This window comes from Chiloscyllium plagiosum, unplaced genomic scaffold (genome assembly GCF_037043375.1).
Source record: "Chiloscyllium plagiosum isolate Xiang-an unplaced genomic scaffold, Cpla_swu_hap1 HiC_scaffold_31, whole genome shotgun sequence".
In the NCBI taxonomy this organism is placed as follows: domain Eukaryota; kingdom Metazoa; phylum Chordata; class Chondrichthyes; order Orectolobiformes; family Hemiscylliidae; genus Chiloscyllium; species Chiloscyllium plagiosum.
In genome coordinates, this window is record NW_028270169.1 from 26,589,230 (window position 1) to 26,615,998 (window position 26,769).

At 38.0% G+C, this 26,769-nt stretch overlaps 1 protein-coding gene across 3 annotated transcripts in view; it reads right to left on the minus strand.

The window, feature by feature from the left end:
• The window catches only part of supt6h (SPT6 homolog, histone chaperone and transcription elongation factor), a 73,848-nt gene that overhangs the window by 15,600 nt on the left and 31,479 nt on the right, over positions 1–26,769 (minus strand). For all 3 annotated transcript variants that reach the window (XM_043718486.2, XM_043718485.2, XM_087977368.1), the window contains exons 10-27: positions 23,942–24,031; positions 22,995–23,137; positions 22,170–22,324; positions 19,363–19,464; positions 15,351–15,480; positions 14,954–15,104; positions 13,587–13,741; positions 11,793–11,988; positions 10,821–10,963; positions 8,253–8,370; positions 6,207–6,283; positions 5,189–5,324; positions 3,923–4,060; positions 3,454–3,621; positions 2,905–3,032; positions 1,515–1,722; positions 455–602; positions 199–341 (exon numbers count right to left, since the gene is read on the minus strand). In XM_043718486.2, coding sequence (XP_043574421.2) covers positions 199–341; positions 455–602; positions 1,515–1,722; positions 2,905–3,032; positions 3,454–3,621; positions 3,923–4,060; positions 5,189–5,324; positions 6,207–6,283; positions 8,253–8,370; positions 10,821–10,963; positions 11,793–11,988; positions 13,587–13,741; positions 14,954–15,104; positions 15,351–15,480; positions 19,363–19,464; positions 22,170–22,324; positions 22,995–23,137; positions 23,942–24,031 — 2,529 coding nt within the window. The remainder of the gene's footprint in view (positions 1–198; positions 342–454; positions 603–1,514; positions 1,723–2,904; positions 3,033–3,453; positions 3,622–3,922; positions 4,061–5,188; positions 5,325–6,206; positions 6,284–8,252; positions 8,371–10,820; positions 10,964–11,792; positions 11,989–13,586; positions 13,742–14,953; positions 15,105–15,350; positions 15,481–19,362; positions 19,465–22,169; positions 22,325–22,994; positions 23,138–23,941; positions 24,032–26,769) is intronic.

Below are 26,769 nucleotides of genomic sequence, written 5' to 3' on the forward strand. Positions count from 1 at the left end.
AGCAATACCATATTCCATAAATTTAAAAAAAATTCAAAAGTTGTTATGACTGACACAATGCTTTAAGAAAAGTACTTTAGAAAAACAAAACACATTTAAACAATTTCAAACTTAATTCAACTTACAAATGCTAAAATGAAAATGATGAATTATGAGATTTAAAAAATTATAGATCCAAATTTTAAAATGGTGCCATACCTCACTAAGTTCTGGGAAGTTGTCTTGTTGGCAGAAAGGACACTGCCAGAGTCCAGTTTCATCATTCCTTATAGCTTGATCATAACTTTCACCCTGAGGCCTCCTGTGAGCAATCCCTGTCACAACACATGTGATCAACTTACCTAAACAGAAGGAAGAGAGTTAGAGGAATAGTAATTTCAACAAACTCGTAGAAGTAAAAATGTTTTAAAATCCTTTCCTTATTATTTAGAGATTAGTGAAAGAGAAGTCTTACCAATGTAAAATGTCTCTGGAGTTTCTTTTGTTAACATGTTGAAAATTTCTTCTGAGTTTGCTGCACGACATGGAACTCTTAAATCCTTGTACCTGCAACTCAGCTCAGCTCGAATATCATATAATGTGATACCTTTGTTACCATAGCCCTGTTAATGATAAATTTAAGTGCAAAATAGACACGTAAAATTATTTGTTCTGTACTTAATTACCAGTTGCAGGAAGCAATGCTTACAAACATTTCACAAAAAACAAAATATTAAACATTTGGGGAAATCAGGGACTACGTCCTCGGCCTAATGCAGACACAGAATTTTCCACAGCATACCTTTTAAATGCATTTTTATATTTCTACCATTTCTACTGAGGTCTAGATATTAAAATTCAATTCTCAAATGTTAAATAGCACTTAAAAAACTGAACAGTAAATTTCTATCAAAATATCTCAAATCAAATGATATTTTGGGGATAAAGGGAGTTAAAGCAGCAAAACATAAATAACTCAAAATAATTTTATGTAATCGGAGCAGCCTACTATTCAAATGGACAGGGTTAGTTGGCACACACTGAATATCCTTTGATCTGCTGATCTTACTTCAGATGATATTTGTGAACACCAAGTATATATTTTGCAAATACTGACAAGAATATATTGAGTAGGCATACATAAGCTGGTTCTCAGACAATTAATCAATTGGGTTAGGTTGGAAGGCTGGTAGTGCCTTTAAAATTGCACCACATCAAGTTATCAATTGTCAGGATGCAAAGATAAATATCACCCTCAAGTCTAACAATGCCAAAGCTTTTTGAAGGTTTATTATACATTGTACCATTTATTAATAGAAATTGTTCTACACTGCAACATTCATTAATATAAAATATTCAAAATATACATTCTCTACCAATTCTAGACATGTGCAAATAAATATTGAAACATAGCTTGCTTATGCAAGTCACAGATGCAAGTGCACCAAAGATGAAAATGCTCTGTTGTTTTGAATTATATCTGACAAATAATTCTGAATTAAATATTCAATGAAGTCATTTATGAAAATACCAACCTGCCTCTCCAGTTCTTCTGCAAATGCGTCAAGGTCAAGATCCTTCAGTCGCTCAGGATTTTCCAAAATTTCTTCCAGTGCTCCAGCTGGGTTGGCGTCTTCTGCTGACTCATCATATTCAAGTGCATCCACAGCCATCTTTCTGGCCCATTCATAAGTTTCAGGGTGAACTCTTGAGCCATCGAGGACCTCAATGTAGGAATCAGTACTGCAGATTTTATACAAGGCAGATATAGGTAAACGTCGCAATGAAAGTACAAGACAAATGCGCATCACATAAGTGAGTAATATGGCATAGAAACTTTAGTGCAGATATAATGTCAGGTATGTCAAACTGCATGCCACAGTACACTCCTACACCTTCAACACTGGCAGAGTACTGACAATGCTCAACCAGCCTTTGCTTGCACAAACCAAAATATGGTGTCCAAAATTAGATGTGATTCCACAATAGGTCAGAACGCGCTCAACAATCCCAAGTGTGTTAATAATTGAACTAACCAATTTAAGATCAGTCAGGCTTGCTGTATATCTTTCAGACAGTTGGTAGAACATAGAAAATTTACAGCACAGGAACAGGCCCTTCAGCCCTCCAAGCCTGAAGGAGCTATTTTCTGCCAGGACAATGTATATACCCACACATTGCACATTTCTCAATTAAACAAAAACATGGGGGACAACAGCTCTGTGATACATTCTATGTGCCAACATTTCAACTACAGTATACATATCTGCAATTTTTTTCATGTAGAATAAATTCTTGTTCCTTTGAAATTTGGCATTATTGCATTTGGCCTGGTATGTGCAAGTTGAAAAGCCTCGATCACTTACCTTTTTTCAGCAATGCAAACTATCATGCCAGAATTCACATTTCCAAGGGATAAGTCTCAAAGGAAAATTTTTCTCAAGCTTTAGATCTTTGAAGTATTATCCATCCCAATTTGTTAATCCGGAATAAATCTTAAAGTAAAGTCAGTTCTGCTATAACGTGTGTTTCATCAATACAAATTGGCTATAACGTGATTGAAGAATTTAGACCATTATTTGTAAAACGCAAACTTTCCTTACTTGTATTGGCTATAACCTCATTTCCAGCCCCATTAGTTGAAATGGTGTTGCTATTATACGATTTTCTTATAATGGAACTATCGCATTATATCAGAACCAATGTAGTATATTTTACAAAGCACAGCCTATATCCAGAAAAGCCTTTTTGAGTTCATTCTGACAGATATTATGGCAATGGGAGACACTAAGAGCAGTTAGGTAACTGGAGACCTCTGGCTCACTGCACTGTTACAGACCTGGAAAGCTCTAGTTGGCAAATCACAGAGTAAACAATACAGCACAAAAATTCAGAATGAAATTTTACTCCTGCATAAAGACTGACCTGTCCCCTAATGATGCGGTATCTATTTTAATAAAGCCTGCGCAATTGATGAAGACCTTTGGGCCCATATGGCACATCGTAACTAGCTGGGTCCTGTTTTCCAGGCGAGTGTTATTTTGTTTGAGGATCTGCATAAGAAAATGACATTAAATTAAGGTACATACAAAAATCAAAAGTATAATTCTGCTGCTTACAGAACTGTAGTCCCACTCTTCCAAAATCAATGCAATTGTAAAACAGGTGAATTGATCTTTGATAAACAGAGCATGCAAAACGATACCATTGTATTTATTGTTTAGTGCCTTTTAAAAAAAACATTTTCACTGAATATGGGCACTTTAAAATATTTTCCATTTATCTCCCTTTCCCTTCAATCCCCTTTTCATCCACCTCCTGTTGTACTCAAGATAAACATTTTAACCATCTGGCTTTACAATGTGGAACCAGCTACACCCTTTTGCTGTTAGCAGCAAGTACTACCATGATCGTTAAATGTATTGACAATTGAAATAGAGGCCTTAATTAGCAGCCTTCAGTTTACGTCCTTACCTTCTGTAGGTGCGATCCTTTGCGAGGTCCCAGCCCACAGACATACTGAACCAATGCCTGAGTATGTGGATGAGTTATTGCTCTGTTTACATCAACACCTACTTCATTCACTCGATTTATGAACTCACAGTAAAGTGCATTCAATAATTCTTCCTTTACAACTTGTTCCTGAGGGTAGAAAAAAATTAAAACACAAGTAAGCATGTTAAAACTCCTTCAATTTAGTCACATTAGAGTAAACTAAGGGTGGCATCCACATAAATATTTCTTTGACCGTGATTAAACTTCAGAAATCACCTAATAGAATTTATGGCATTTTTTTCACTCCTCCAGAGTCTTCTGCTAGCAGAAGGAGGCAAAACAGAGTATATAACAGATATCCTTCAATCTGACATGTTTTAAATTATTGCATATTATCCAACTTCTTAAACCTATTGCACATAGGATAAAAGGCAGCAAGGCAGATTACCTGTAATGGATGGAACTTGAGGCAAACAATGTCTTCATCTGAGCTGCAAACTTGAGCAAATTCTACAAGTGGATCCTGTACCCGACGAGCCAATGATACCGCTTGACGTAGCAATGGTGGATAATCCCTAAAGTCATTCTGGTGCACAATAGAACCAAGTTAAACAAAGTTTGTATTCCTATTAAAAATGCAAATTTGTCTACTTTGTCTCCAGCTCTTCAATCTCATGAAAACACATTTCAGAGCACTCTCCTAGTCCTCTGACAACGTATTTCTTCAGTATGTTGCTGGGAGGCCCACAGGAGCAAAGCATAACAACTATTATTCAGATTCCTTTCTCTCAAGGGATGGCTGGTCTTTTCTTTACAGAAACGTCACTGCTGTGGAAATCAGGGGCGCAACCATAAAATAGAAAGGAATAACAAAAGGGCAACAAACTGCCCTCGAACAAAGTACCACAAATTGGAGTCATGATTAATTCAATTTTGTTATGAACTATAATAGATTGATGCTGAGGATATTGTATATTATGTATGAAATGTAATATGTACAATATGCTTTCAGTACTTGTGAAAAACATACAGCTGTGTATTTAGTGTAATTTTCTTGAAATATTGTAGCCTGCATTTGTTGATAGTTCACAAACTTCAATAGCGATAATGCATGGCAACACACACTACAGAAATTTAAAACACACAATATTTGGAGTAAGATTCAAAAATTTCAATGCAAGTTATTGAACTTGCGATTTGCTTTATTTCAACTGGAATCCTTCAAATTCTGTAACTGTCATATAATGACAGTGAATATGACTGAAAAAGTATCATCAACTGATTAGCCTATCAGCAGCACTCTGATTTAGAAGACTCAAAGTTAAAATTTTTTCCTCCACTAAACATGCAACAACTGAAGATTGAACAACTTTGCTAACTGAACCAAACCTAGGTCTTGTGATTGTTTACTTTCCGGTAGGTATGAGACTAAGGACCAAAGATGTCAGATACTTGGCTGTCTAGTGACAAATCATTTTTCTTTTTTTATTGGGTCTGAAATATACAACATAGGGGCAACTCTGATTATTGCTGGCAATAAAGGCAGGAAAGAGGTAAGAGAAGGAATTGATGACTTTCTAAGATTGTTCGAGAGCCTACATGAGGGTTGGCCAGTGGCACCAAATGAATGATACAAAAGTTGGTAAATAAAAAGGTTGCATTCCAACAGGTTTACTCAGTGTAACTGTGAAGCACATATTGTCATAATTCTTACCTCTGACTTTTTACTATTCATGTACAAAAGAGCTAGCTCGTTGTCCACCAGCTGTACTCCAATGGGTGACATTTGATGCTCCTGTTCTAATTCATGTACTATTCGTTTTATGTCCTCTACAACCATAAGTGCATCCCTACCAAGAAAAGCACATATATATACATTAAACATCCAGCATATAGTAGACATGTCCTGCTCAAAACATTACTTCTGGAAATTTATTATAAATAGTAGTCATACAGGTACATTTATTGCAAAAAATGGCCACTGGAACTATCACCAAACTGTAGCCAATATTCCTTTGATTGCATAACCATTGGTGGCCAGAAAGAACTATTCATAATTCTGCCTCTTACGAAGGGAAGAAATTATTTTCCCAATCAACATATGGCTAAGCAACAGAAGCACAACTGTAGCACCCACTGCCTCAAATTAAGAAAGAATATTTTCAGTGATGTACTGTAGATACAAGAGTTTTAATACACAAACAAAATATCAGAACTAAGTTGTGTCTTAGTAAACATCCTTGCAGTTACGATAAAAAATGTTCTCTAGTTCAATAAAAGGTGTCAACTCTGATGACTTAACGAAAACAGTTACCACAAGATTAGTGTTATAAAGACTGCAAGCCCATTATAACTATAAGGTGTTGATTAAGAGGTTTAAATTCATCAATAACTAAACAAGATTGTTTGCAATTCAAAACACTGTCTGACCAATAGATCATGACTTGACCAACTTTATTTTGCTGCGATTATGAATTCCAAACAACAGCCTCGTGACAGATGCTTTTAAATCCTGAAATTACGAATGTTTATTCACTTCCTTCACCATTTTACTAAATGCCATTTTGTGTGTCAGGTGAAACTAGGCCTTTGACTGGAAGCAGAAGCCAGCTTTAAAATCAAATCAATAAATAAGAAATGGCTTAAAGTAGATTGGATCATATTTTAAACATGACCATCCTGATGATACACCAGCAACTTGATAATTATAAACAAATGTATTGGCTCCTTACCTATTTTCTCCACCTACAGCCACAACATGGGGCTTCTTATTTAGAAGAAACTTTTTCAAAGTTTCAATATCATGTGCCTATAGGGAGCAAGAGGTAGAATTGAGTTACTGCAATTCAATTTACTTTCCTTTATGTCTACTACCTTATACTTGCATTTATGCTATTAGCTTGACAATAATGGGAGCAAAAAATGTTAGAAGTTGAACTCCAGATTGGTAAATGCCGAATTTGGAAAGCAAAGGCAAAATATAAAAAGTGCTAAAAAGGCAAAGGTCAGGCTGTAAAGGAAGGACAAGTTTATGATAATATTTCAAATATGTAACCTTTTTTAGAGGGCAGAAAAAATATTTTTCTGCTACAGTTCTGATAAGAGGTAGATGGACAAACTGTAACCAGTCTTTTCCGTTTACTAGTCTGTACACTTCCAACATTATCCATTCTTATTTTTTGTTTATGGAATTTTATTTTTATTAGTAACGTAAAATTCCAAAAAGCTTGACACTATGTGCATAGTCAATAAACAGAGCAATAATAGTTCATGATAATTTGGGCAAAAGAAATTAGATTCACCACCTTAACCATTTATTCCCCCAATACCAACACATAGTGGCAGCACTGCAACAACTTGCTAACGTCTATTCATAGCTCCTTTCAAGCCCTTGACCTCTGCCACCTAGTTCCCAACATATATGTGAACATCACCATCGATAAGTTCCCGAAGTTGCATACCACTTTGAATTGGAATGGCCTGCATATTGGATCAAAATTATGAAATCGCTTTCTAACAGTGCTGTGGATGCATAGATAGATTGCTCTGGTTCAACTGGAATAGAAATAAGTAAATACTGGCCTTGCTAGGAATGGCCACATCTCAAAATAATCTTAATAATTAGAGACAGTACAGTCTTCTGAATCCTTGCCAGTGATGCCAACATCCAATGAATGAAAAAAATACATGCAACCACTAAAATGGCATAGTCTGTTCCTGTTGTTTTACAAAAAAGTACATATGCATTTCATTGAGCAAGATCAAAACTGGTTTACCTTTTAATCAATGTAGTTCAGCAAGATCTTAAAGCAGAAGACCATCAGTTCATCTAGCCCATCTATCTGTTGTACATTGCCCCAATGTGAGTGGTTTCCTCTAGATGCTCCGGTTTCCTCCCACAATCCAGAGATCTGCAGGTTAGGTGAATTGGCCATGCTAAACTGCCTATCGTGTTCAGGGTGTGGAGATTAGGTCAGAGTAAATGTAGAGAAATGGGTCTGGATGGATTAGTCTTCTGACGGTTGGTGCGGACTTGTTGGGTCAAATGGCCTGTTTCCACACTGCAGGGATTCTATGATTATACTCTTGCAATTCATTTCAAGTAGACCTAAATTCATTGTGTCCATGGTTTCAGCGATCCCAAACCATTAACACTCTCAAGATCCCATGCCATTATTTAGTACATATTTCACATCAACCTTGCCTCAGCCCAATCGCATTACCTTTGATCCAATGTATGAAGTTGAACCTGTCCATTTTCTGTCCACTGATCAAACTGGCCAAGGCCTTTGTAAGCTGATATGCATTTTTATTCATCATTTGCTAATAGTATCAAAGTGTTGTAACAGCATGAAAACAGATCCTTCGGTCCATCTCGACCATGCCGACCAGATAGCCTAAATTAATCTCGTCCCGTTTGCTAGCAATCGGCCTATATCTCTTGAAACTCTTCTTATTCACCTACCCATCCAGATACTTTTAAATGTTGTAATTTTGTCAGTAGTGCCCACAGTCTTTGAAAGGGACAAGCTACAAGTAAAAGCTTACTGGATCTTGCACAAGAATGAGGCTTGGAAGGCCAGACAAGACACCAAGACACTAAACTGCGCTTTAATGTTCCCAACTTGGTTTCTGCAAATTTGGATATAATTCCTTTCTCTAAATCATGTAGGAAAATTACAATCAATGCTACTCCAACAACAGCATGCTACTTTTTCAGTCTGTGTCAACATACATGAAGAACTGACAAGGAAATATTCCAAAAGTGAATTTCTTACCTTTTTCTCTCTCTCTTCCTCTCGCCATGCATTCCTTCGCTTCAAAAAATAAGGCAGACGAAGGAAATCTGTCACTTCACCCTCTCCATTAACAAGAGAACAGAAAACTGGTGTATCCCTAGCAAAAGAGGGAACATTACATAAAATGATAATAAGCAATATTCTTAAAACAGCTTCCTTTGCTCCATTACGCCTGCAACTTGTTGAACTGAGGATTCATTAGAGTACCAAGAAGCACAGGAATTTCAGATTATACATGGTTTCAACTGTATTCTCACACATAAGCAGCCTATTCTGAACTCATAAGTAGATTAAACTCATTAATTAAAAACTATATTTTTGAATATAAATCAGTTTGAGCACATTACGATACACCTTTGGGGCAGGTGGGATTTGAACCAGAACCTCTGACCCACTACAACTCCATCACAAAGACTTTAAATTATTAAAATATTTTTTTAAAAATCCAATCTCTTCAGGCACGTTATGGCACACCTCAAGGACAGATGGGACTTGAACCCAAAGCTCTAGCCTGAGTTGGGACACTACTGTTATTTGGTAAAAGTTCTGACCAAATAAGTATTCAAACTCTTCATGTATTGTGGGGTGGGTTGGGAGGTTGATCATAATGCGAATGATGCTCGCTGTTTAAGGAAAGGAATTCATGGCAAGGGGGGGGGGGGGGGGGTTGGAGAGGCCAAAGTGTCTGGAACACTTGTAATTTAATCTTTCACCGTTTGGCCTTCATGAGCTGTAAGCACATGACAGCTTTGATTAAACAGATTGATGGATAAAGTAATATGGCCGCTCTGCATGCACGGATTTGTCCATCAAGTTACCCAGCTGTGGGAGCAACTGCTTTCTCCATCGGATGTGCTGACCCTCTCCAGCTGTCAGTGACATCTCACGGTCAGCATTGACGGGGATCCCGATCTGGACCCATGGGGTCATGCACAGGTATGGGCCTGCAGCTGCACCTGTTGCACGCCATGCCTTCCTCTGACTCCTGGTCATTCTCCCTCAATTTGGTTATTTAGACTAGACATTTTCTAGCAGCGTTACTTCCTTCAGTCACTCCTCTGACTTCAGGTCATGACAGAGTACATGTGTGCTCAAGGTGGATGTTCACAAAAAAATAGCTGCGTCTCTAGATTTTAGAAATAAATGTTAAAACATCAATTAGGTAGCACAGCTACCAAATATTATGTATTTGACTGGCCATTTCTTCATTGAAGCTGACAAGTAAAGCAGCATGTGAGCAGCTATGATTTGGATGATGCAAAGTTTCTCAACTCAAATTACTTTTAAAAAGCAATAGTTATTCAAACAGATGTGCTACTTCTTAGCATAGTATATGCAAATAATAATGATGAGATACATTTTATATTTCACAGGAACCCTTCTCTCAAAATGCAAATTTACTCAGCATAATAATAGTTTTATGATTCAATAAACATAAAATCTTTTAGCAGCCTCCATTCCTTACCAAAAAATAAATAATTTGAAAGATACAAATGTAGCAGACTCTATTTAAAAATGTTACACTTGTGTTGGTAACGTGCTGCATTTACTGCAGTTTATGAATGTGTGTGTGTGTGTGTGTGTGTGTGTGTGTGTGTGTATACCAGACTGAAATTGTGATGATGCTCCCTTAACAAGGTTATGTTGCCCTTGGTTTTTTTTCCCCCAGAATGTTGTAAAGACAAGTTCCGACAAGTCTGAGTTTGGATGAATTTTAGGGCCAATTTGACTTAAGATAACAGATACTGCCTCAGGAGAAAGGCTTTCAAGGTTAAAAAAAACACTTCTACAATGAAAGGGGAGTGGCCAATTCTCCCAGCTCAGTTTTTCATGGGTTTGATTTGGTTTTGGCTATTCACTGAAAGCTGTCAGGCAGTTGTGAAGCTGCTGGACCTAAGAGAAGCAGGTCCATGCTAACCCTCTCTCTCTCTCTGTCTCTCTCTCTCTTTCTCCTATAACACCCTGTGTTTGATTTTATCTTTTGTGCCAAGGGGTGTTTATGGGGATTGTTGCAAGTATTGAGAACAGCATCATTAAGTTGGGATAATCAGTTGGGTTTTCAGATAGGTTAAGTTATTCTGTATTCCGTTCTCTTTTGTTTGTGTTTCATTTGGTAATCTTGTAAATAAATTGTTTTGTTTAAAACTAGGTGGTTTGACCAGCTGTATCCTTCTGGAATATCTGCATGACACTTGCTTAAAACAACAAGCAAAGTAAGGGTCTGGACTACTTTCTTGAAATGTATGGCGAGGTTCAGTCCTGGTCCATAGGAAAATATTGAATAATATTACAGGAATTAGCAGTAAAATGTGAACTAAGTGTGGAATTGGGTTGAAACACAAGGTTGTATCACAAGAACATTAGTTCACTCGATTCTTGTAAGCACCACATCCATAAAACTGGGTAACACCTTCGTTTAAAAGTTTACCATGTCTAACTCCAAGTGCTCTTCCATAAAAACACAAATGGTGCTTTCCATGGATCTCTCAGTATAAATACTCACTTTAACAAGTTGTACAGAAAATACATGTTTCCATGCACACATACCTTTCTCCTGAAAATGCCAAACCAAGCACTCGAACTCCTTTACCCTGATTTTCTTCCATGAAGTCGTCATCATCTTCTTCATTCTGCTGGTCAGGTCGATATGGTGCAACTTTCAGCCAGTTGTAAAGTTTACGGCTACAACACTATTAAAACGATAACAGCAAGTTAGTATTAAAAGTAATGTTTATACAAAGAAGACAAAAATACACTCAGGTCTTCACAATACTATAAGTTGGTTAACTAATTAAACCTAGTTGGCATTCAAACGATAACATTTTTTCATGAAAGATTCTCTTTTGGAAATGCTGTGTGCGCTCATTTTTATAAATGTAAAAACAGCATCGAGTAAAATATCTGCAGCAAATCATTCATTTTCCACTCCACTCCTTTTTATGCATCTGGTGAAACTGAAAATTTATTCATAATCTATACTGTAATGTGGGTAGCTCTGAGGTGCATTTAAAGGCCTGGTGATTGTGGTCAAGCTTGTAGAATCATTGACTTAATCAGCCTGATTTAAATTCAAATTTGGAACCGTTTTGGATTTTTGAATCATTCAGATCCCTTATCCTAAACCACATGTGGTTTTAAAGCTTCATTTGTGTTTAACCACTCTGATCCTCATTTAATATCCCATCAGACTGACATACAGTTATAATGTCACATTCTAATTCACACAGTTTATTTTTGTAATGGTACTACTGTAGGCAGTATCAAATTAACCCTCAAATTAATAGCACTCTAAGTGCAGGACATTGAAAAAGTTGACAAACGAGGTATTTCACTACTTTGAAAACACATCATGTCAGCAGCAATGAACACCAAGATAGATTTAAAGCCAGACATTTTAGAGTTTTAGTAGTGTAGACGATTTAGTGGAAACAGAAGCCACTACATATCTTAATTACAGACAATGATCCTATCCTGAAAGGGTCATTGCCAAGAACAGAAACTATAATTTTTCTCACATACCTTGCAAAGATAGTCCCTTGCCTCAATTAGCAACTTATTTTTCAGTTCTTTACCCATCTGTGGGTAGAGGAACTGGTTTAGTGCACGTTCAATTGCCATGCTGCGCTGTCTGTTCCACTCTTGAACTTGATGGCTGAATTCATCACGGTAATAAAATTGCTTGATTTCATCAAAATAAGTCTGGTCATTCCCATAACTAAAAAATGAGAGATATAGCCATAACACAAACACATTATTGGATACGATATCCCTGTATACCAAAAATGCACAGAACACTTTTTCTAATTAAGCTTCAACAATAATGGCAAACTGGAGCAGATTAATACTCATACATTCATACTCATTATTTTTGGAAGATAAACAGAGACCCACAGAATGTTCCCAGAATGGTTTACTAAAACCTTTAACTTTACTAAAACTCCAGATAGGAACTAATTTTTATACTGATCCATTCAGTGGATGTGAACACACTGGCAAGGCTAGCATTTGTTGTCCATCACAAATACTCTTCAGAATATGGTAATGAGCCACCTTTTTAACCGCAGTTAGGTTGACATGTAACTTGGAGGGTAACCTACAGGTGATGGCATTCTTATATTTTATGTCCTTGTCCTTCCTGATCGTAAAGGTGATGGAGTTTTGAAAGTCCTGAAGAACGTTTGTGAATTGCTGCTGTGCATCTTATGGATGGTTCACAATGCTACTACCGTATTCTTGTGGTAGATGGAATGAATATTTAAAATGGTGGATGGAATGTAATCAAGCAGAATATCACTGAAGCTGCACTCTTGAGCACTTGTTTTTTCCATCATACTCTTGACTAATGCCTTATATGTGGTAGACAGGCTTTGGGGAATCAGAAGATAAGCTTTGTAGTGCAGAATTCCCAGCCATAACAAACAATAACTGATATGTAATTGACATAGCTGAAAATGTGTTGCTGGAAAAGCGCAGGTCAGGCAGCATCCAAGGAAAAGGAGAATCGACGTTTCAGGCATAAGCCCTTCTTCAGGAATCCATTGACATTGTAATTGACATAGTCAGGTTTGTCAGGTACCTTGCCAAAATGGATTTAATTCATCCTGGCATCATCCCATTACCTTTCAGGGTTTCATCACGACCTAATCCACTCTGCAATTGCACTGAGAATAAAACTTAATGAAATTACACACGTTACAGCACTTCCGTCTTCACTGCAGTGTTCCATTGCCCACAATAAGTATTCTTATAGATAACATTTCAACACAACTGTGCAAAAAGAAATTAAACAGCATTTCCCTTAAACATCCATTCAATCATTAACTTAAATGGTTTACCTTCAATTTTTATTACATTAACAATGTTTCTCCTCCCCATTTATTCTGTTCCCATCAGCCTTTTGACCAGGTTGATCAGTGGAAGTTTTGACCCTCAGATTCTGTGAACTCCTGTCTGACAGGCTGAAGACAAATACTGTTTAAATAGTACAGAACCAAGTGTGACCCTAAAGATGATTTTGGTCATCCATTTCTGTAACCCTGTTGATTATTTTATGCCACAGAATTTTGAGGAAGGGGAGAAAGAGGAGAAAATTCTGTTATCCACAAGAATATCCATCACAAAATGATATCATCAATCAAACCTTTAGTTGCATGTAGACAACTCAGTCAAAAGTAAGTGCAGAGTGCATTCATCAGCAGCAGTAAGCTTCAGAAATATTTTATGTTACAAATACCTATGTATTTATAAATATTATTCTAACTGCTTCATATTATATACCATGTGAACTTTAAATTTGCTGTTGTGATAACTCACCCCTCAACGCCTTTCATATCAATACAGATGTCAATTGTTAGTAAGCCATCATCTTCAGCAAGGCACATTTTGAGGAACTGATCATCTCTCAATTCCTTGACTGGCTTGTTCTTTATATATTTGAATGAATAGGCAAAGTGGGCTTCATCAATATCCTGCAATGACAAAACATTATCGTAAATTTCATTTATAGAATTTCTGCTGTAGATACATTTAGTGGGAATATAAAAAGGAGAAAATTGTTCTCTTAGTCTTCATCCTATTTGCCTAATTTATTTGAAATACTAACCTCTACTCTACTGGGTTCTGTCATATTACTCTTCAAAATTTACAAAGGAATAACATTTTTACTGTCCCCCTTGTTAAGATTCTAGCCAATGGTAATACTGAACAAGTCAGACCTCAAAAGTAAAACCTGGCTTGGTCGACCCTCGCATTCTTTTTTAAAGGAAGGCCAATCACTGAAGACATTTGCAGGAATTTAGCAGTGTAATATTAAGAAAAATGTGAACGATATTAAATGAGACAAAATAGGTCGAAAGAATTCAATACAGACATCATAGAAGGATTCAAATTCACATTATTTCCTTTATGCCAGCAATATTCTGACAAACACCAAAGCTTTCAGTCAAGGATTATCACTATTTCCACACCAAGGTTTCTTGTTCAAGCTAGCACGGTGGCTATTTTATTTTCTTCCGTCTAATTTCTGGGCTTTCACTCTGCTGCTCTCTCTCCTGGAGACACTTAAGCAAACCACAAACTAAACTCACTGCTACTTTAACTTCATAGCAAACAGAGATTTCCTTAAACTCAATTTTCAGTCGTCTTCTTCCGGCACACACCCTCTGACTGAGTCTGAGGCTGAAGAAGACAATGTTAAAACTGTAGTTAGGGGAATAGGTGCTGTTCACTGCAGCTGAGAATGATGGTCTTGAAGGGGTGTTAGCTGCCCAATGCCAAAAATAAAGACATCTCCTCAGAATTGGAAAGGATGTTGGAGAAATTATATAATTTATAAGTCAACTACATGTGGTGAAGAGGTTAATTTATTTTCTACTTCCAACAGAGATTCCAAATTAGATTTAATGCATTGTTTTATCTCTCGAAATAAACTAGTTGTTCTTGCTTATACTTCAGGCTAATGCTGCTTCAATGCACGATAACCTGATATAGTTGCTTCAAGGCCTCTGGTGTATGTCAGCCATGAGTTTACCCAATTATGTTGGCAAAGTCACAATAAACATTTGCTAATTGCATTAGCTTCCTCAATTTGACATGCTAGAAATGAGAACCAAAGAAAACCACTGTTTTTCCCCTTTCTCGACTTCTAAGATATACATGCATGTTGAGGTTTCACATGTTACCTTTTTGCCTTTTTTTGTGGGATTAATATTAATCTTGGCTCTCTCTTGGAAGGTCTGTCTTACAACTTGCTTGACCAATGGTTCTCGGGCAATCTGCATGGCCACCATGTATCGAGAACCTTCCAGTACAGCCTCAGGTGTTGGAAATTGACTGAAAGATGCATAAAGATTATCAGATTGATGCAGGTGGCTAACTTCATTTTTGTATAAGTTTAAATGTTTAGGGTTTCAGTTTGGTGCAAACATTAATTTTTCTCATGCAGGTTTTGAAATAGTATGTTAAACTCAAAAAGGCAGCTGACATAGATTGAAGTGTTAAACATAATGCAAGTCTAATAAATGTTGTGAGGTCAACTACATTCTAAAAGTTGTATGCATTGTCAGTTTTATTTCTAACCTGCAGACATAATCTTTTGCAAGTTCCAGTGGTTCAGCGGGAAACTGTTCAGTTTCGTGTCGCTGGTAACTGTCTCTCAGGTTCTCACCAAACTGTTCAGGGGTCAGACCAAATTTCTTTGCAAGACCATCTAGAAAACATGTGATTAATGTCAGCAAATGCATTTATTATTCTTGCGCTCTATGTTTTTTGCCATAATCATTTGTCTTGTGATATAATTTAGCATAATTGATTTTATGATGTTTCAAAGGAGTGATATCAAATACTGTCTTTAGGTAAATAGAAACCAGTAACAACTGGGCCAAGATTTGTAGATGCAATTCTCTCTCCACTTGAATGTCACACCATTCCACCCTGTTTCTATCACATGTCCAGTTTGATAACAAAAATGTTTATAGGGTATCTTTTAGCATTTTATTACTTAAAGAAATATTGATGGCAGCAACATCAAACAAATCAGACTCTAAGATATTAAGGCACATGGCAAGAGATTTGGTCAAACAGTGAGCTTTGAGGGGCATCACAAAGGATGAAAGAGAGGTAAAGAGTTGATAAGATTTAGGAATGGAATTCCGTCATTACATCTGACAGTATGGCCTCCAATAGTGAAGCAATTAAAACTGGAGATGCGCAAGAGGTCAATCATGGGCAGAGCAGATAACGAAGTATTGTAGTGCAGTTTACAGAAATAGGGTGGGAAAGACCACAAAGGAATGTGTAGAAAAGACAAGAATTTTTTAAAACATCAAGCATTGGTTTCAAGTTAAGTAATTAGTTGGTACATGGACAGCAGAATTTTTAATGACATTAACTTTATGGAAGATGGAAGATGTGAGTTTGGCCAGGGGTGCGTTTGAATTGTCATTTGAAGGTAACAAATGCATAAATGAGAGATTCAGCAGTGGTCGAAGTAGGAGCAGAGTCAGGCAATGTTACAAATGAGATCATAAGCATTCTTGGTGCAAAACTTGTTTTAGGATCAAATATAAGACCTCTGTTTCAAAATGTCTACAGCCTCAGATTACTGATATGAAGAGGAATGTAGTCTGTGGCAGAGAATGAAGACAAAATATTGCTTCCATATTTATTAGGAGGTTTTTTTTCTTTCTGAATCATTTTGCTCAGTGGCAACGTGGATTTGAGAAATATAGTGAAAGATGTTTTGGGCCATTAGAGGATACAGTGTAGGACCTAAAGAAGAACTACTGTAAACGACTCTGGCGAGGTGAAAAGGTAACCGGGATGTGCCTGACACCCAGCTTGACAATGGTGGAGAAGCACTGGAGTAGGATTGGTGGTCAAATGTATTAAAGGCTGCAAACACACCAAAAAGGACAAAGGAATATTTATTATTGATCACAGAGAGGTGCCATTATTGTTAATGTTTCATTCTGCAACTATACCCCGACATGCTGATGGAAGAAGTCACCAGAGGGCTTTTGTAGTTACATTGGCAGCTTCCATTATGAAAGTGGGTGGAGGAAATGGGTAAAGTGCAGATGCAGTCAGTAAGTGTTTGAAAAGGCAGAATTTAACCACATGGGTTTACTTTAAATATCTAACAATTTTGTTTTCTCCGAATTTTTCACTCATGTCTGCAATCTTATTAATACCGACTGCTATTCAAATGTATAACTATAGTGAACTTTGGTGCAATGCATCCAAAGGTGGGATGGCAAGAAAAAAAAAGGTACTGACTTTGTACTGTGGATTTATAGCAAACTCATAAGCTAATGTAAAGCTCTCTATTCTGCAACCAACTTAACTTCTAAAAGTGGACTGCTGACAGAACAAAGAATGAAGCACAATTTATTGTCACATTTAACCCCCATCTATAAATTATATCTAAAATTTAAAACATCCACAATTAACTTTTGCACAAATCAAGCTTTATGAACGTAGATCATATATATTTCACTGATATAAAGGGATTGACAAATATCAAGCAAAAGCCTCAACAATGCTGGCAGTGCCAATGCAGGACCAGCCAGAACATAAATATAATATTAGCAAAATACTTGGTGAGGTGATGGCCTAGAGGTGTTGTCACGAGACTACCTAGAGACACAGGCAATGTTCTGGGCATCTGGGTTTGAATCAGACCATGGCAGATGGTGGAACTTGAATTCAATAAAGATCAAGAATCAAGGATCAAATGATGACCATTAAACTGCTGCCACTTGGAGTCAGAGATATACAGCGCGGAAACAGACCCTTCGGTCCAACTTGTCCACGCCAACCAGATATCCCAATCCAACCTAATCCCACCTGGCCCATATCCCTTCAAACCCTTCCTATTCATGTACCCATCCAGATGCCTTTTAAATGTTGCAATTGTACCAGCCAATTGTACCATACATACACCACCCTCTGTGTGAAAAAGTTGAGCCTTAGGTCCCTCATATCTTCCCCCTCTCACCCTAAACCTATGCCCTCTAGTTCTGGACTCTCCCACCTCAGGGAAAAGATTTTGTCTATTTATCCTATCCATGCCCCTCATGATATTATAAACCTCTATAATGTAACCCCTCAGCCCCCTGATGCTCCAGGGAAAATAGCCCCAGCCTATTCAACCTTTCCCTATCACTCAGATCCTCCAATCCAGGCAACATCCTTGTAAATCTGTTCTGAACTTTTTCAAGTTTCACAACATCTTTCCGATAGGAAGGAGACCAGAACTGCATGCAATATTCCAACAGTGGCCTAACTAATGTGCTGTGCAGCGCAACATGACCTCCCAACTCCTGTACTCAATACTCTGACCAATAAAGGAAAGCATACCAAACGCCTTCTTCACTATCCTATCTACCTGTGACTCCACTTTCAAGGAACTATGTACCTGCACTCCAAGGTCTCTTTGTTCAGCAACACTCCCTAGGACCTTACCATTAAGTGTATAAAGCCTGCTAAGATATGCTTTCCCAAAATGTAGCACCTCGCATTTACTGGAATTAAACTCCACCTGCCACTTTTCAGCCCATTATTCCATCTGATCAAGATCCCATTGTAATCTGAGGTAATCTTCTTTACTGTCTACTACATCTTCAATTTTGGTGTCATCTTCAAACTTATTAACTATATGCCTTACGCACACATCCAAATCATTTATATAAATGATGAAAAATAGTGGACCCAGCACCAACCCTTGTGGCACTCCACTGGTCACAGGCTTCCAGTCTGAAAAACAACTCTCCACCACCACCCTCGGTCTTCTACCTTTGTTGGAAAAACCCAGCTGGTTTACTAATGTGACTCCAGATCCACAGCAATGTAACTGACCCTTAACTACCCTCTGGGTAATCAGAGGTAGGTAATAAATGGGAGCCGAGCTAGTGATGCGCACATTCTGTAACCGAGTTAAAAAGAAAATCAGAGAATCGCCATAGTGTGGAAACAGGCTCTTCGGCTCAACAAGTTCACACCGACCCTCGGAACAGAAACCCACTCAGACACATTCCCCTACTACTCTGCATTTACCCAGACTAATACATCAACCTGCACATCCCTGAACACTATGGGCAATTTAGCATGGCCAAATCACCTAACCTGCACATCTTTGGATGATGGAGATCTAAAATAAAAGCAGAATGTGGAGAAACTCAGCAATTCTGGGAGCATCTGTGGAAAGAGAAACAAAGTTAAAATTGAGTCTGATGACTCTTCTTGAGAACTGTTCCAAAAGACAATTTTCATTTTGACGTCATAATCAGTTTTTCTCTTTTCCATTAACATGTCCCTACCCCACAAAGGAAAAAAATTGTTCTCCACTTTGCCTTATAGTCTGAAGTCACTTAGGTTTGATTAAAACTAAGTTAATTGTGTGGAATATTGAGGCAATAATTTAATGTACACAATAAGATTACATTTAAAAGCTGTCTTATTTTCTAACCAAAGGTTGCCCACAGATAGTGTGGAAAGTTAAAAATGTAGTTTGATTTGTTATTAAAAGCAATCCTTGGCTTAAAATTAGGTTTTGTTACAGACATGAAGCAAACACATTCAGATTCTTTACCTAGACCAGCTGTCTGGCAGATGGTATACATGTCTCTGCGAGAAGCCTGCTTAAGTTCTGGCCCATGATGCTCGTCATCTTCAACCTCTTCATCCCTCTCTCCTGGAAAAAGTATGATAAATTGATAGTGAATCAAGTGCAAAAATATGACAACTCTCACAAATACTCAAGTTACTGTAAACAGAATAAAAAGATAGCAGCACATCATCATTGATACATGGTACATATCCCTACATCTTGACTACTCTTTACCATTGGACTTAGCCAATTGGGACTTCATAGAAAATTCATACCAGCTAATATAGTTTTCTATGGCTTATCGAAAACCCATATCTCTGTCACTGCATCCAATTTCATCTTAGAAAGGCAGTAACGTAACATTTAAGATAATCAATTTGTTCTGGTACAGAAAGTAAGGTTTTTAGGGTTGAGAATGTTATACAACAGTTGAAATATATAAGCAAGGAATAAACAAACAGTCTAATAATATGAAACAAAAACAGAAATTGCTGGAAAAGCTCAGCAGGTCTGGCAGCATCTGTGGAGAGAAGAGCTAACGTTTCAGGTTGAGTGGCCCTTTTCTCAGTTATATGGAATCATGAATCTAGGTGCTCATTCAGGAATACAACAGGAAATAGGATTTTTAAAATAAACTAACAGAACAAGCATACAAAAACAAAGAACTTAGTCAACTGTGAAGAAGGCTGAGAGAAAACCAAGCCCATAGAATTGTATACCCACTCATCCACTACCTTCCTCTGCAGAAAGTGCCAGAGGCTTGCATGTCAGAGATGGGCTCCTGAGTCTCCCTAAGCAATGTTTAACAGTGTTGACTGCCACCATCAAGATGATGATGAACCATCTGCATACAAGGCAGAAGGATATCACCAATCACAAATTACTTCTATCACAGTTTTGTTCCCTTTATGTTTTCATAAGACAGTGAAAGCCAGTGTGTTACTATGCAAGATCACAAATAGGAGTGTGTCAAGGAAACTTCCAGGGAAATGGAAAATTATTACTAAGCTCCTTGAAACCTAGAACATATTTAATCTCAAATGCCTGCTTGAATTCATAATGGGGAAGTGGAAAGTAGTCTAATCTGCCATATTAGAATGTGGTACTGTACTTTGGAATTTCACTTTATTTTTACACTATCATTAGTATCCCAGAGTAGAAAGGATGACAACACTAATGCAAATCATTTATCCCTGGAAGAAATATTTAGCTCTAGCCTTGACCTCAACTGACTAAGATCTCCTTAAAGATTTTTAATATTCATAATTATTGTTAAACTAAAGTAATACTTTACATAGCAACAGGAGGCCATTCAGTCCATCAAGCTTGCCCACCACCCATTCTAGGGTTAATTATCTCCTCAATGCCACTTTGCCACACTATCACCATGCTCCTTGACGTCATTACTCTGCAGAAGCCTACTGATTTCTGCCTTGAATCTGCTCAATGATTGAGCTTCAGAGGGATACAAAATTCCAAAGGTTCACCTTACTGAATGAAGAAGGCCTGTCCCTTTTCTGAGATTATCTTCTCTGGTCCAAGAGTCACCAATCAGGGGAGTCTTCTATTTCTAACCACCTTGTCACGCACTAAGAATTTTGCACATTTCAATGAGATCAGCTCTTCACAAACTCTGGAGAATACTGACTCAGTATTCTCAATCTCCTAAAGCAAACCTGCAATCCCAAGAATTGATTTGCTGAATCTCTTTTGTACTCCCACCATACTAAGTATCTCATTCCATCGATACGGAGACCAAAATTGTACACTTACCCCAGCTGAAATCTCACCAAGGTTCTATACAAGTGCAGCAAGACATTATTACTTCTGTACACAAATCCTCTTGACATGAATGCCAATATACCATTTGTCTTTTCATTTGCTTGCTTGCTGGACCTGTATGCTAGCTTTAGTGAACAACTTCTCACTTAATCACAGGATATTTGATTTACCAAGTCCTAGACCATTCACTGACCTCGGTCAAGACCTGTTGAACTTTTCTGCACTGTCTTCAAATGTTACTTTCTTGTCCATTTTGTGCAAGTATTTCAATTAGTCCACACATCTAATTTATTTACATAGATTGTAAGCAATTGCGAACCTACCACAGATCCTGATGGTACTCTATTTGTAACAGCCAACAACCTGAGTGTGATCTGTTTATTCTTACTCGGTTTTCTGCCTATTCATCAATTCTCAAGCCAAAGGAGCGTATTCCCTGCAATCCCATGCACTTGGATTTTATTTACTAACCTGTATGGAACCTCATCAAAAGTCTTCTGAAAGTTCAAACACACACCACTGGTTCCTTTTTGGCAATGCTAAAATTAGCATCTTGAATAAACCTCCAACAAGTTGCCCAAATATGATTTCCCTTTCATAGATCCATGATGACAATGCTCAATGCTGCCATTTTTGTTCTAAGTGTTCATTATATCCTTTAAAATAGATTCTAATGTTTTCCCTGCTATGGACATCAAGCTAACAGGTAGTTCTCCACTTTCCCTCTTCCACTCTTCTCAAATAGTGGGATTACATTTGCTGTAGTTGAGTAAGAATGCACCTTCCCACAATCTTTAGAATTGTCAAAGGTAACACCAATGCATCCATTATCCTCATACTTACATCCTTCAACATTCTGGGATAAATCTAGGCCTGAAATATAATTTTGTGTAGGTCTGCAAGTAGGAAAATCCACATCAAATGCTGTTCCATGTGGCAAAGCTTCAAGAAAATGATTTAATCTTCTACAACAAGGAAGTTTTCTGTCGAAGTGGTGATATACTAACCTTCCTCTTCATCTTCTCCACCCTGCAGGTTTTTTTTGTATTTCTTTTTCCTTGGCTTTGATGCATTTTGCATTTTTGGAATATCACGACCATAATACAGTAGGAAATGATTATAGACATCTCTCAACTCATCAGTCGACTGTACATCTTTCAATCTACACAAGTGAAAAGAAGCATATCATACAAAAGCACAAAGCAAACTTTGCTTTGTTTCAAGCCCCATCTACTCCAGAAGTATGAATAGTATTTCTGAACAGAGTCGACTGGAAAATTTTATATGGATAAGGTTCTTGTGTTGCAGTGGTAGCATCACTACCTTTGAGCCAGAATGCCAGGGTTCAAAGCCCTAGCTGCTCCAGAGGCGTGTAAGAACATCTATGGTTGAATGGAAAATATCTGTAATTTTAATATTTGAAGCAGGCCATTCAGGAGGGAAATCATTAATCGCTTGGATAAAGGGTCACAGAATTCTAGAACAAAGTCCTGAAAGCTGTAAGAGACCCAGCATTCCATGCAATTCACTGCATGTCAGGCTGTGGGTTACAATGTGTGCCTCATCATTCTGTGACGCATAATATATTTCATAGATTTGGTCTTCAGTCATTCAATTCTATGATTTCAAAATATATGTTGTTTTGCAAAGATCACAACCATCTTAATTAACAATCCAATGCTTTAATGATTAAATGAGGAAATAGATAAATAGATCATACAGCAAAGAGGCCCTTCAGCCCACTGAGTCTGCACCACCAAAGATTCTGTATTTAACTTTTCAGAAAAAAAGTTAAGAACCTAAAATTCCATTTCATAACAGCTAAAAGTTACCTTTCAATGTCTGCTGTGTCAAGTGCCCTAACTCCATCAGCCAGGGGTTTGTCTGGATCAGCAGAGATTTGCTCATACTGGTACGCTTGCATCTTCTGGAACAGTCGCGTAAGGTTTTCCTTTCGAGTTCTCAGCTGTGTCCACTGTGATAGGGAATTGCAAACTGTGACTCAGCAGAACTGTGCAATATTTGTCAGTGATAAAATTTCAACAGACCCAATAAATCGGAGTATGGCAGACAGCCAGATGCTACGTTTTGCCAATTGAAAGTTCTAAACCAAAAATTAGAATGTACACTGCAGTTGAATCAACTACATACTGGCGATTTCTTGCCATGAAATCTGCAGTTTCACACGAGTACAAATTATACAAAGTATTGTGCCACCGTGAACAGACATTAAGAGTAGCTTTCAGCAGGTCAACAGAGTTGGAAATTGGGGTCCAGCTCATTAGAAATATAGTAACATAGAAAAATAAAGAGCAAAAGTAGGCTAAGCAGCCCTTTGAGCCTGCTCCACCATTTAATGTGGTCGTGGCTGATCATCCAATTCAGTCTCCCTTTCCTGCTTTCTTCCCATATCCTTAGAGTTTTTAGGGCAAACAGAATCAATCTAATACCTTTTTGAAAACATTCAATATTTGTCCTCAATTGCTTTTTACGACAGAGAATTTCATAGGGTCACCACTCTCCAAGTGACGAAATTTCTCACCTCAGCCCTTAATAGCCTACCCTGTACCCTTAGACATGACCCCTGGTTCTAGACTCCCTGGTCAACAGGAACGTCCTACAGGAACAATCAGTCCTGTAGTTCAAGATTCTCTCTCCTGCCTTTCCTTCAATAACAGGATTATATTGTTGACTTCCAAACCCTTCAAGAAATAAATGTTGATTCCTCTTAATTAAACTAATAGGAATTTATTCTATTTCAAACATCAACTCTTCCTACCTTTTCATCCCATTGCCAGACCTTCCACAAGTCATTGATGTTCAGTTCTGGCTCTACATACTCCTTTCTGTAGAATGCAATGAAAGGCACCTATTAAAGGAAAGATATGTTAATAAAGAAGACAAAGAAAATGTACTTAGAGTCATAGAGATGTACAGCATGGAAACAGATCCTTCGGTCCAACCCGTCCATGCCGACCAGATTTCCCAACCCAATCTAGTCCCATCTGCCAGCACCTGGCCCATATCCCTCCAAACCCTTCCTATTCATATACCCATCCAAATGCCTCTTAAATGTTGCAATTGTACCAGCCTCCACCACATCCTCTGGCAGCTTATTCCATACACGTACCACCCTCTGCGTGAAAAAGTTGCCCCTTAGGTCTCTTTTATATCTTTCCCCTCTCACCCTAAACCTATGCCCGCTAGTTCTGGACTCCCCGACCCCAGGGAAAGGACTTTGCCTATTTATCCTATCCATGCCCCTCATAATTTTGTAAACCTCTATAAGGTCACCCCTCAGCGTCCACGCTCCAGGGAAAACAGCCCCAGCCTGTTCAGCCTCTCCCTGTAGCTCAGATCCTCCAACCCTGGCAACATGCTTGTAAATCTTTTTTGAACCCTTTCAAGTTTCACAACATCTTTCCAATAGGAAGGAGACCAGCATTGCACGCAATATTTCAACAGTGGCATAACCAATGTCCTGTACAGCCACATGACCTCCCAACTCCTGTACTCAATACTGACCAATAAAGGAAAGCATACCAAACGTCTTCTTCACTATCCTATCTACCTGTGACTCCACTTTCAAGGAGCTATGAACCTGCACTCCAAGGTCTCTTTGTTCAGCAACACTCCCTAGGACCTTATCATTAAGTGTAGAAGTCCTGCTAAGATTTGCTTTCCCAAAATGCAGCACCCCGCATCTATCTGAATTAAACTCCATCTGCCACTTCTCAGCCCATTGGCCCATCTGGTCAAGATCCTGTTGTAATCTGAGGTAACCCTCTTTGCTGTCCACTACACCTCCAATTTTGGTGTCATCTTCAAACTTACTAACTGTACCTCTTATGCTCGCATCCAAATCATTTATATAAATGACAAAGAGTAGAGGACCCACCACTGATCCTTGTGGCACTCCACTAGTCACAGGCCTCCAGTCTGAAAAATAACCCTCCACCACCACCCTGTCTTCTACCTTTGAGCCAGTTCTGTATTCAAATGGCTAGTTCTCCCTGTATTCCATGAGATCTAACCTTGCTAATTAACTTCTTTCATCAACTGTTCTAAGAAACTGGTTGAACAAATATTAACTAGTATTACGTCAATACTTCTCATCCCAAGGATTTCAGCAACCTTCTTCAATGCTGTGATATTTAAGAATTCAATTCATATCAGTTACCTTCTATGCTAGTGTTCATAACAACAAACTTTTACTTAAATATATAAGAACTATCTTCAACTATCTTGCACTTTTTACAGTGGCAACATTTCCCAACATGTTTCACAGCAGCAGAAGACCAGTCAGTTTAACTTCAAAAGTGGGAATGCTTCTAAAAATAATTATTTAACATAGAATTAGTAGCCACATGGATTGATTAAAGAGGGCCAGCATGGGTTTCAAAGGGGAAACAGTGCTCAACTAACTTGGGAGTTTTTTGAAAAAGTAATAACAGACAGGGCTGATGAGGGTAATGCTATTAATGTGGTGCACATGGACTTCCAAATAGGTGTTCGATAATGCCACACAACCGACCTGTGAGAAATGAAATTGCTCATGGAACAAAAGGGACAGTAGCAATAAGACTGTAACATTTGATGAAGAGCAACGGTCAATGGCTATTTTTTGGGTTGGAGGAAGGTTTGTAGTGGAGTTCCCCAAAGATCTGTATTGGGACAACTGATTTTCCTGGCATAAATCAAAGACTTAGATCTTGGTTTGCAGAGGCCAATTCCAAATTTTGCAGCTGATGTCAAAGTTAGAAGCAGCCTGGAACCCTAAAAGGACACTGACAGGTTGGTTGAGTCGGCAGATAGGGAGCAGATGAAGTTCAATGCCGATAACTGTGAACTGATACATTTTGGACAGACAATACAAAATAAGGTGTACAACTCTCAAGGGGGTGCGAAAGCAGAGACATTTGGGTGCATATGAGTATAGATCACTGAATGTGACAGGACAGGAGGAGAGACAGCAGTTAAGAAAGTGTACACCATCCTTGTCTTTATTAACAGAGGCTAGGTACAAAAGCAAGGAGGTATAAGATACCTGTTTGTCCTCAGCTAAAGTACTGCCTATAGTTTTGGGCAACAGTCTATAGAAAGACGTAAATGTGTTGGAGAGAAGACAAGAGAGACATTTATAAGAATGGTGCCAGAGATGAGAAACTTTGATTATGAAGATCGATTGGAGAGTTTTGGATTATCCTCCTTGGACAGAAGGATATGAAGCGATCTGGTGGAAGCTTTCCAGGTTGTTTGGGATTTGGATACAGTAGATAGAGAGAAACTTGTTTCTACTCATTAAAAGGTTGATGCATGAGGGGGCACAGATTTAAGATGATGTGCAAAAGATGAATGGGATGTGAGAAAAAAATACTTTCACACAACGCGTGGTTTGGCTCCGGAGTGCACTGCCTGAAAATATGGTGGAGGTAAGTTCAACTGATGCATTCAAGAGGGCAATGGATAATTACTTATGTAGAAATAACACACAAAGGGTATGGAGAAAAGGCAGGAGAATATGGCTAAATTATAATGTTAATTTTTAGAGCTGGTGCAGACATGATAGGCCAAATCACTGCATCTGTGCTGTAACACTTCCGCAAT